This window comes from Candoia aspera, chromosome 1 (genome assembly GCF_035149785.1).
Source record: "Candoia aspera isolate rCanAsp1 chromosome 1, rCanAsp1.hap2, whole genome shotgun sequence".
Classification (NCBI taxonomy): domain Eukaryota; kingdom Metazoa; phylum Chordata; class Lepidosauria; order Squamata; family Boidae; genus Candoia; species Candoia aspera.
The window spans coordinates 325,198,831-325,210,369 of record NC_086153.1 but is presented as its reverse complement, the minus strand read 5'-3'; the positions used below and the strand labels follow the sequence as shown (position 1 = coordinate 325,210,369).

The window sequence follows — 11,539 nt, the reverse complement described above, 5'->3', positions numbered from 1 at the left end:
TGGTCTACCTCATAGGGCTCTCATCTCGGGGTTCTCAAACTTTTTCAGGCAGTGGAACTATTAGTTTAAAAAAATCCCCAGAACCCCTGATCAAGAGGCAAACTTAAGTGATGGAGAATTGTGCGTATTCAAATGAACTTTCGTTTTTGGCCTAAATCTCTTACAGAACCCCATCAAGTTCTGAAAAACCTTGTTCTACTCTTACTTCACTAAGTCCTTTAACCTTTTTTAATCCAGCCAAGTCTTTAGATCAACTTGTGATTTCAAAATATCGTAGAATATTTATTTTGCTGTGTTTTGATGCCCTACCCTCAGATGTCTTAGAAGGCAGATAGAGCTCTCAGGCATCAGGCTAGAGACTGTGAGTTCTAGTCCCAGCTTAGGCACGAGCCAACTGGGTGACTTGGACCTAACTTGGTTTTGTTCACTGAGGGCTCCTAATTTATGAGTATTATTTTATACATGATTGTCTATGTTTTTCTTTAAAAATATATTAATAATTTAATTTGGTATGCTACATGGGCAGGAGTTCAATATTTGAAATAAAGTGTCCTCAGAATAAATCAGTAGGGTTTCAATTGACCAACAAGGATTTAAAATTATCTGAATGAGAGGATACATTTTTTTCAAATACTAAGTAAAGTTATCCAAATCAGTTTCTACTGACCTCTTTTATTAGCAGATCATGAAAGTTCAAGGACTGTCCTAGGCTCAACCTGAAGCCATCAAAGCACTTAGCAAAATCTATCTGAATGCCTGCTACTTCCTAGTTCTGCTTTATGGCTGAGTTTAAGTGAAAATTCCTTTTTTTAAATAGTTTTTATTAAAAGATTTTACATACATAATATGAAATGCATTCAAAGAAAAAATATAGTAAAATTGAAGAAAAAAAGGAAAGAAAGGAAAAGAAGAGACAAAGAAAAAAGGATAGAAAAAGAAAATAAAAGAACAGAAAACATGAAAAGAAATATATTAAAGAAGTGGCTTCCGATCTTCCTCTCGGCCGTTATACATACAATTCTAATCAAACCTCTCTTAGTTTACATCATAACTCCTTTCTATAACCTGTTCTTTCTAATCATCAAAACCATAAGTCACAAAATCATTTTCTTTTTTACGCGAAAAATACATAAGGGGTTTCCAGTCCGTGGTTTCAGCATCAGCCGGGTTTTTTGTCTTCCTCTTAGTCATTTCTGCACCCTCCTTCCAGCTCCAAGATTGTGATATTTCGGACGGTCTCATAAGGATACTTTTCTTCTATGGAGTTTAGAACTTTTCACTCTATTACGGTACGAAAAGCAATGCAGAAGGTGAAATACAAAACCATAAGCATGGAAAAGAAAATTTGTTTTCAGGTTTCCAAGTTTTCAGAAAACAGAGAAGCCGGATAAAATTTCCATGAGATCAGTTGCAAATCAAAGCGGAGAGAATTTTCAAAGCTTCAAACGCAAATATTACATCCAGTGACTGCCGCCAATGCAGTTCCAAAAATCAAATACAATTATCAATTATTCCTTGCCGCCCTCGCGCCGCTTAAACCTTCAAGAAGAATCGAAGCTTCATACGCAAGTTCTGACGTATATTAACCGGCTTTATTCTCATGGATAGCCATGCCTCTATATTACGCATGCGTAGTTTTATTCTAAGACCAACTCAGACATGCTTTCTACCAAGCATGCGCGATATAGCAAGGCCACGCTAGGTTATGACGATAGTGCGCTTGCGTAGTTTTATATCGGGCAATTGAGGTGAATTCTGTCCGCGTGTTTTTTTAGCTTTCGACGATTGGCTGGGAATGCGACTACGCAAAAAAGGATAAAACAGCGCACGCGCAGATGAAATGTCTGACAAGCAGTGGGAAGTGCCACGCATGCGAATTAGGAGAGGTTACCCTAAAAAAAGTTTAAGGCTCTTCGCTCTCTTTTAGCACTTGCGCAATTGAATCCGGGCGGTGATGATTCCTTGCGCATGCTCACGAAAATTCTGGCGAGTGGGCGCGTAAACAGGACGAAGCCGGGTAACTACTGAGCAGGACCCACGTTAACAATCTAGGGAGCATGCGGAGTATCAGTAATGACCTCTTTCCGCCCTCTTAGGCACGCCCTCGAGTCCGCGCCTGCTCATTCCCGTCGCCGAGGGGAAAATTCGCGCGTGCGCAGTGTCTTTCTATTCCCCGTACACTCCTCCTCCCTATGGGCGGGGCGGTTCTTTCGCAAGTGTCGGTCTGCCGAGCTGTGCGCCTGCGTGTTGTAGTCGGTCGCCGCGAGCCAGTCAAGCTAGGCAGTGAGTTTGTGAAGGAAGGGGTAAGGCGGGCCTTTTCCCTTTCCGGAAAGGCGGGCGGGCGGAGGAGCCGGCGCGAGCTGAGGTGAGTACGTTGGAGGGGTGAGCGGCTTCCTTTTTATTCACGTTGCACCTAATAGAGTCTTCCTGTGACTGACTGTGTTGCCCCCCCCCTTCCCTGTCTCTTTACAGTCACCCATCATCGCTCAAGAGACTCTTGGAACTGGAAAAGAAGGGGGGAGACGCCCAGGCCCGCCCTGAGAGGGACTGACTGAAAGACGCCGGGCGCTCCCGCCCTTCCTCATGAAGCCCCGCCCCCTTCTGAGCCAGCTCCGCCCCAATTTTCTCGGAGGGGTCTCGAGGCGGGTCCTTTCACCCCTCCAGTGGCAGTAAATTGCATTAAATACGCCCCGCCTTCTCATACTCCCTGTTGGTGCCTGTAAAGGTGGTGTCCCTCCTTGCCACCTCTGTCCTCCCATCACTTTCTGTAGGTCAGAGATTGACTGACTTCTTGGCTGTGGTTGTAGCAAATACACTTCAGCTTGCATTTGGCTTCTGTCCAGCAGTGTGGTGGTGTGGCTTTCTGTTACTGGGTGCAACAACAACCCTTCTCTGTCTTCTTGTGGATGCCTGTCTCTCTACTGCCACCATCATGGGCAAGGTACTGTCCAAGATCTTTGGCAACAAGGAGATGCGGATCTTGATGCTTGGCTTGGATGCAGCAGGCAAGACCACCATTCTATACAAACTGAAGCTGGGTCAAGCAGTCACAACCATCCCAACTGTGGGTTTCAATGTGGAAACAGTGACTTACAAAAATGTCAAGTTTAACGTGTGGGATGTTGGGGGCCAAGATAAAATCAGGCCTCTGTGGCGGCACTATTACACAGGCACTCAGGGCCTGATATTTGTGGTGGACTGCGCTGATCGGGACCGCATTGATGAGGCCCGTCAGGAATTGCACCGTATTATCAATGATCGAGAGATGCGGGATGCAATCATCCTTATCTTCGCCAACAAGCAGGACCTTCCTGATGCCATGAAGCCACATGAGATCCAAGAAAAACTGGGCCTGACCCGAATCAGGGATAGGAATTGGTATGTTCAGCCATCCTGTGCCACCTCGGGTGATGGACTCTATGAAGGGCTGACATGGTTAACATCTAACTATAAATCCTAATGATTATTTTAAACCATGACAAACTGTTACTAGTCATTAAGAGAGTTAGCACGCATAAGGAACACTGTGGCTTCCCAGAAAACAATGATTCTCTCTACTAAAAAGTTCAGAAATTAAGCATCCATAGGATTTTAATGATTGCTCACCTCTTCTCCAATTACCATCCTTTTCTTCTGCACACTTGACTGGCTCCCCAGTTAAATAAAATTTTTGCTTGGTGTTAAGAAATGCTCTAATCTTTAACTATGAATGAACAGAAGCATTAATTTCTGTGGCACAATTCCAGCAATGTGGGTTGGGGGAAAGACACATGTAGCTTTGCAAAATAATTTTTCTCAAATGTTGCAATGCTTTGATTTCATTTATTTGGGTTCTGGGGCTAAATGTATCATTTCTTTAAATGTATGCTTTCGGGTTTGATAGTTTTCTCCCTCATTTATTTTTTGCTGTAAATTTGCTTCTTTTTGCCATGATGCAGAATATGTTAGGTCTCTGTTATCTAGTAAAATGAAAACCACTGTTAATGAATTAACTGCATTCTGTCCTCTTTATGGCAAGAATCTGTAACTAAGAAAGGTAATAAAATTCTGGGTTTTTTTGGCCATTGATAAATCATAAAGGTAGCATTTGAACATATGGTTGCTTATTAGAATCTAATATTCTTCAGTTATCTGGCCAACAACTTCAGAATATTGAAAGTAGGTGGTTATATCATGCATGATTAAGAATGCAAATAAGTTTCCATTCTAAATAGTAACCATATGCAGGATATGAGAATGGTGTCAAACCACAGTTCCTGTACTTTGCATTGTAGTTAGCTTTTCAGCTGCGATATGAAGTAATTGCATTATTTTCCAGTTCTAGTGCAAAAAAATCATTCCATGAAATGCAGCAATAATTTATAAGTATCGCTGTGACATGCAGTTTTTTAAAACACAAAACTTGAATGGTAAAACTATTCCTCTCAACAGTTGAGACAGGATGGCAGTATCACAATTGACTAAAAGCATCTAAAACCATACACAAATATTTTTTAGATCTTTAACTTGGCTTAATGCAGCTTTATGAACCTGAGAGGTTGGAGGGAACCTTCATCTGCTTCTGTGTAATTGTTAACCTTAAATGCATCAAAATAAAAGAAGGTTGTGATAGCTTGGTTTGTGGATGCCACTAAATTAAGTGAAACAACTGACTGGGTTTGGAAAGTGTGGCTCTTTGTATGCAAAATAATGTTGAACGTATGCAGGCAGATACAGGCAAGTTCTAGCCTTTCATTCTGGCAGTACTTTTATTTTGTCTTTTGGATGTCTACATTTATAAACCCCTATGGAAGGGTAGCTAATGATTGGGGTGGAGAGTGAGCAAATGACTATGAATGTAAACTTCCATGTTGTGTTTTTTGAGGGCAATCATATTATTTTGCCATATCTCAGCATTCAAATAACTGATTAGTTTTCAGGGGAGATTATTGTGAATTCAGGTTAGCATAAAAATAGTTTCAATGAAGTATTAATACTGGGTGCAAAAATGTAACACAGCTGGTTTTTATTCAGCCTTAAGGATTAATTTTGGATTTCCTCAAGGAGTAACACTCATCTGAGGAATTTTAGGAATGTATTGCTACAAAACCAGAAGAAAATTACCATTTTCTAAAGGGTATCTGTTTAAATTGGGGCATTATACTACACCTCAGTGTTTTTTCTATTTAAATTATGGACTAAAGCTTGTACCAAAGATGTTTGAGGGATAAAATTATAATGAATTAGTTTCTTAAAACTGAATGCTTAGCATCACTCAACAGAAAATAAGTTAAGGTCTAATTCTAGATGAATCTATAAACAATTTTAGTATAAAAATAATGAAATTAATCTCAATAGAAAATGCAGCGTTCCTCCAGAAAAAAAAATCTTTTAAAGCATTATAAAATGAGAAAAATGAACTGAACTATTACATATAATTATGTTAAATAAGGAATCTTGGAAATAGTAGTAATACAGAAATGTCCATAAACAATTGACTGTCTTCTGGAATAGCTAAAGCCAAGCACAAAGTAGTTGCCTAAACTGGAAAACTTGAAGATCTGTTACTGGTTCTCAAACTTTCATATAACTAATTGCAGTGAAAACATAGGTGGCTTTACCTTTGGTATAGAGTTTGTAGTACTTTTCTCCAACTGAGGCAGAATCAAATCTTCATACAAGTGTACTAAGTTGGATACATAATTTGTGTATGTCATTTAATTTTGTTCCTCCAGGTATGCTGATTCTGTAGGTTGAAAATAATACATTTCTGCTTTCCCCTTTAAATCGCCAGTTTTGGGTGAAAATCATAAACATTGAATGAAGTAAGTGGCAAATAGATCTAATAATTTTTGCTACTGAACAAAATGTACAAAAGTTTATAAGTGTCCTTTTCCAAAAAAAACCCATGGTTTTGTCTTTTCTGTGGCTCAAAGTAGCCATAAAAACAATGGCTTTAGATATTTATCTGCAGCTTGCAAGATTAAATGCAATCTGTTAGAATTCCACACCTTTAAAAAAAAATCAGTACATCCAACTTTTGTGTTCATGTGACTTATAAAGTACAACTGAATACATTTTTGAATGGCGTTAACTATGTTTGATAAGTCTGTAGACTGTGATCTCCCTGAATAAAGTAAACAGGATTTTTTGTGTCTGCAATATGGTTGTAGTGTTGGTAAAAGAACTAATAAGCAGAAAATAAAACAATTATACAGCACAGTTCTTCTGTTATATTTCAATGGGGGAGAAAGAAAGTTATTTAAATGCTTGCTTTTCAAGATTTGTACACTTTTATGTTCAGAGTTCTTGCCTATGGGTGAAGGCTGGTATTATGGATTTAATTAATTAAAATGTAGCTTTTTCTGCTCTTAACAAACAACTTAGAACATGGGAACCTGACCTTGCTTAGCAACTGGCAGCTTCCAGGTAACCATGCCAGAGCTGGGAAGCTAAGCAAGGTCAGGCCTGGTTAATACTTGGATGCGAAACTACTAGAAAATACCAAGGCTGTACTGTAGATTACAGTAGGAAGACGAAAAAATATCCTGGAAGAAGGTAATGGCAAACAATTTCCTTACTGTTGCAAAGTATCTCCTACAGTCTCTTGCTATTAACCTTGTCATATATTGATAATAGAATTGTATACAACGTTTGCACATGGCCAGGTTGACTGTACCTATTCCAGGAATTTAAGAAAAAACATTTCACCAAGTGAGATCATTAGCTTATGGTTGATAACAATGGAGTATCAGCAGCATAGGCATCCATGGTATTGAGAAGTAAATGATATATGTGTGATGGTGTCATCACAGAAATGCCAAAACGTACATTCTTGTGTCCAACATTGTAATGCAACATTACATTTCTATTGTCTTTTTGATGTCACCATTGATCTCTGCACAGCATTCAGATAATATTCTTTCTAGTCCTAGCTGGAATGCCACTGAGCTGTAGCTAGATGTTCTGTTCTGGGCAAAGTATGTTTTCTGCCACTGAGTTCTAGCTTTACCCATCGATCCTATTTGTTTTATCTCTAGGACAATGATGTATGTTCTCATCAAATAAAATTAGGATAGTAAGACTATTCATTTTAGAACTGTGCTAAATATTAAATATTAAAACTAATTATGAAAAGTAGCTTGGAAAGTCAGAGATGGATGAGTTACAATATTAACAAAATAAAAGCAATTATTATGCCGATTGCTCCTAAAATTAGGAGGAGACACTTTGGTTGAAGAAGCTTCTAAAATAGATACATACAGCAAGATCCTGTGCATATTTACTTCAAAGTAAGTCACATTATCTTCAGTGGACCCTATTGATGTGGATGATTTTTTAAAAAGGTGAATATATTGAGCAGCATACATCAGATGAGATGAATACATGTAAATCAAAGTAAATCTGGAGGGTTGTAGTTAAGGATAATTCCAATTTAACTCTCAGGATTTAACTTGATAGTTAATATGTATGTTGATGTGTACTATTTTCTAGAAATGCTAGAGAATCTAAACATGCAGATTGCATAATATCCACATTGAAAAGGAAGCATCTTAAATCAGTTGTGTATTGGCTTTACCAAATATGGTTAAAGACATCAGTTCTCAGTTGTAATACAAGGAATAAATACCTGAAATGGGATGACTATAGCTATTCTAGAGTTACAGTGTCTTGAGTGTACAGTATTTGGGCCTTGTCATAAATCAGAAATTATCTATAAATTAGCATTACTTGGTTCAAAATCCTTTACTGGCATTAAACATAAGGATTTCTTTTGAATGAAAGTCAATGAAGGCTCTAGCAAGAGCCTGCTCCTGGGTCTTTTTTAAAAATCTTGTTAATGGATTATAATGATATTTAAATGAGGTGAGAGACGGAAAAATCAGGTTTATTTTTTGAGGTTTGCTTCAGAACTTGTAATAGTAATTGTTCATATTGCATCTCATAAATTCTGAATAAAAAATAGGAATAGGTCCTTAAACATACATCCAGTGTCACACCGAAATTAAGCAGCATTTAATGACACTCAGCCAAGTCTACTATCTCAACTGAACTGTTCTGCAGTATGAGTGTTATGTTTGCAGCAATTACACTCTTATAGGACATTCACATATGCTAATCATCAAGGGATGAACATACAAGAGTAAATTAGCCCCTGACAATTCTATCACATTTCTTTCAGTTGTGAATGGTACAAGCTTCTGAAGAATCAGGGTAGCACTGTGAAATAATCTTAATTCATAAACCGTCTATCATTTCCAGATCAGAGTTTTAACTGAATTGTTAGATTTATATCCCACTTTTCTTCCAGGAGCTCAAGACAACATGCCTGTTTTTTTTCCATAGCAAAAATGCAGGGAGGGAGGTTGAGCTGAAGAGGCCAAGCACCATAATTACTCATAGTATAGTGGTTCTCATAGTATCTGGCTATCATTGTGAGTAATTGATTTGCTGAGGACCTGTGATTCCTTTACTTCACCATGATATAATTTGTGGTTTGAACTTAGGTTTTAGGCTTACATACTGTAATTCAGTTGATGCTGATTCTACATAGCGATGAGACATTGTGATATCTAACTTGGTTCTTTTTGGCCCTGCAGCATTTGGAGATTGAAATCTGAGAAACTTTGAGAACCTAGTAATTGGAAGATACCACTTCATGGAAACATGTAGCCCAATTTCTGCAACTTTTCTTGGCCAGAGTTTAACATAAATAACACCAAGATTACCTGTTCAGTTTTAAAGCCCACAATTATCACCAAATTATTTTTCTAATGTTTGGCTGATTCTCTAAGCTAAATCATGTAGCTTCCTGTAACTTTTTCCCTCATTGCTTTAAATTGCTTTACAGTACTGTATTACATTGCCAGCTTGTTACAATGTAAATCTCAACTTGTTACCTTTTTTTTTCTGGGCTGTGGAAACCAAGTATGTTCAGGTCATGTTTATCATCCTTGTGGGAGGCTCCATGTACCACATACCAAAAATTTCTTATGCGGGACATTGAATCCCTCTTTGAAAACTGTTTGTTGGATTGTCTGCCCTCAATCTTTATGATCACACATTCCTCAAAACTACTAAGCTTTGAATATAAATTGTAGAAGGGAAGTTGTGTTATGGTAGAACAATGTAGAGCTGTCAGTAAACTACTGAGCATAAGTCTTAAAATATCCCAAAGCCTATGCTAGCCTTTGAAGTGCCACAATTTTCTTTTTAGTACTTCAGGTTTCAGTCTTTAGAAGGACAAGTGACAAATGTTCTGCATTAACTGGAGGCATAAAATAACTTTTTAAATTCTGTAAAAATATGCAGGTCACTATATGAACAAGAGTCCACGTGAATTGGACTCTTCTGGTTAATTGTCATTTAGCTAGTTCAGCTGACTATCTTAATGGGGATTATTAGAATGGACCTTGCACTAATTTCTTTTGTTTCAGTTTTTTCAGTGTTTGTTTACACTGTAGTTTTTCTGAAACATTGAATCAGAAACCTGTGATTTTATCATGGTTTGAACGAGCCACAACCAGCTGGGATCAAACAAGGCTGTAAGCCATAAATTATATTTATTAAAGAAAAATGGCCAGATTCACACAACGTCTCATGCTGAAATCAAACCACATTCTACGTTAGTACCATGTGGGAGCCTAATCTGTAAATCAGTAACATTTGCAAAATACTGTATCCACTTTGTAGGAATTAGATCCCTTTCTGTATTGGATACGGAGAAAGCCAGCATTCCCATCCAGAATCTCTCAGGCCATAAATGGTTCACACAATTAGTTTGTTCAGATACAATTGATTTATAAGACCAAGAAAGAACTGACTGGCATATTCTACCTCCCTTTCTCTTGTTGCCTTGCTCTTACTGATGCAAGACTTCGTTAGGTAAACCAGTTTCCCGCTACATCTAAATGAGTACAAGGAATGAGAGGGTTGGTTTGGCATTTGTTTGGCTCAGGCATCCATATCTGCTAGAATTACATTTAGCTGCCATTGTTAATAACCTTTTTAAAACCTGTCCTCTAGATCAGCCTTTCCCATTCTCAGCACTTTCCAGCTATGGTACGGCCACAGTTCCCCAAGATCCCAGTCTGTATAGATGTTGGGAATTTTGAGAGTTGCAGTCCTAGGTTATCCACAGAGTTGCCAGTTGACGCAGAATGCATTTGGTCACCTGAGAGACTGCAGGTTTTGACTAAAGCTATATTCTAAGAGGAAAAAATGGCTGAATATTTATAACGTGTGTGTGCAACTAAGCCTTGGTGTTTACTGTGGGTCTAGTGATAATGGTACTACCAGAAGCAAAAAGCCATTTAGGAAGTAATTATTCTAGATGAGTCCCTTTTCAAATGTTGGAATATAAGAATGGAAATGGAGCCAACAGAATTGCATGGTATTCTACCTCTTAGGCCTATACCAATATAAAATAATTCAGAAATTATTACAAGTAAGGATAGAAGAATGCATAGCACTGCAAATTCTAAAGTGTTTTATGTTCGTTTTTTAATGAAAGTGAACCATGAAGGAATGAATATAGAAATTACTCTTGCTTGCTTCATCAGACTTCCACTGTTTCTTCCTTCTCTCATTCTCCCAAGAAGATGAAACCTAATGACCCTTTTCTACTGTCAACAGACTCTTTTAATTAAACTGTTACAAATCTTACTCTAAGAAGAATTTTAACCCTCCCATAGTTCCCGGGGTCAGCTTATGGATCTTAAAATTCCAAGTTGTAGCCTGAAATGCCCTGCCTGTAGCAACCTTGCAAGCTTACATGTGTGTGTCTGATCAGATATTTATGAAGAAACTATTTAGAAACCCTTTGACTTTGACTTTCTTACAGGAAAAACAAGAATACTTAGAAGAATTGACATTCTGTTTCAGCAGACTAGCCTGATGTTGTTGATAATTGTTAAAACAGTGAACATACAATATAAGCAATTGCTTTTGTCAACAGGCATTTTAAATAATCTGGCTCTAATCCTTTTTCATGAACACTGTTTTCAACTTTTTGGAAGTCCCATCTGTATTATCCTAATTGTGAACTCTGTGAGGTAGCATAGGTTAAGAGAGTTCACTCAGCAGGTGCATAGATTTGAACTAACTAAAAATTTGAACTGGATTCTTTCAGGTTCAAGATGTGATCCAAGAGATCCAAGTGTGCACCTTATGTAGCAGGAAGTTTGACCACCAGTGTATTTTTGAAACTCCTGGTGCCAATTCCTGTGGCCTAACTTATCTCAAATGGATTATAGTCAAATGTGAAATTAGCTTCAGAGTAGCTCTCCCTGTTTCTGGACTAGATTTTAAAGTGATGCAGCAAGCCAATGCAAATTCATGGCTTCTAAAGTCTGAATATTTTATACAACTTTCACTCTCCTCAGTGACTGTATTTGGATGACAAGGCATAGCCAGGAAGAGTTGCATCATGAACAGGCCTGGGGATGGTCTCCCAATTAGAATGGCTACAAACTATCTCTGTGTGTTTCTAAGTTGCTGTTGCTTGAACTTGGTGTAATGACTTCTATATGGAAAAAGAGAGGGAATCCATGTTTTGTTT

At 38.0% G+C, this 11,539-nt stretch overlaps 1 protein-coding gene across 1 annotated transcript; it reads left to right on the top strand.

The window, feature by feature from the left end:
* Nucleotides 1–2,200: 2,200 nt before the first annotated feature.
* On the top strand, nt 2,201–6,201 carry ARF6 (ADP ribosylation factor 6). Its single transcript, XM_063290568.1, has 2 exons — nt 2,201–2,365; nt 2,473–6,201. Exon 2 carries the CDS (start codon nt 2,933–2,935, stop codon nt 3,458–3,460), a length of 528 nt encoding a protein of 175 aa, XP_063146638.1. The 5' UTR covers nt 2,201–2,365; nt 2,473–2,932; the 3' UTR covers nt 3,461–6,201.
* Nucleotides 6,202–11,539: the final 5,338 nt, after the last annotated feature.

What these genes read in the sequence shown, in the direction of transcription:
- ARF6 (XM_063290568.1), top strand. Translation starts at nt 2,933, where the DNA reads ATGGGCAAGGTACTGTCCAAGATCTTTGGCAACAAGGAGATGCGGATC.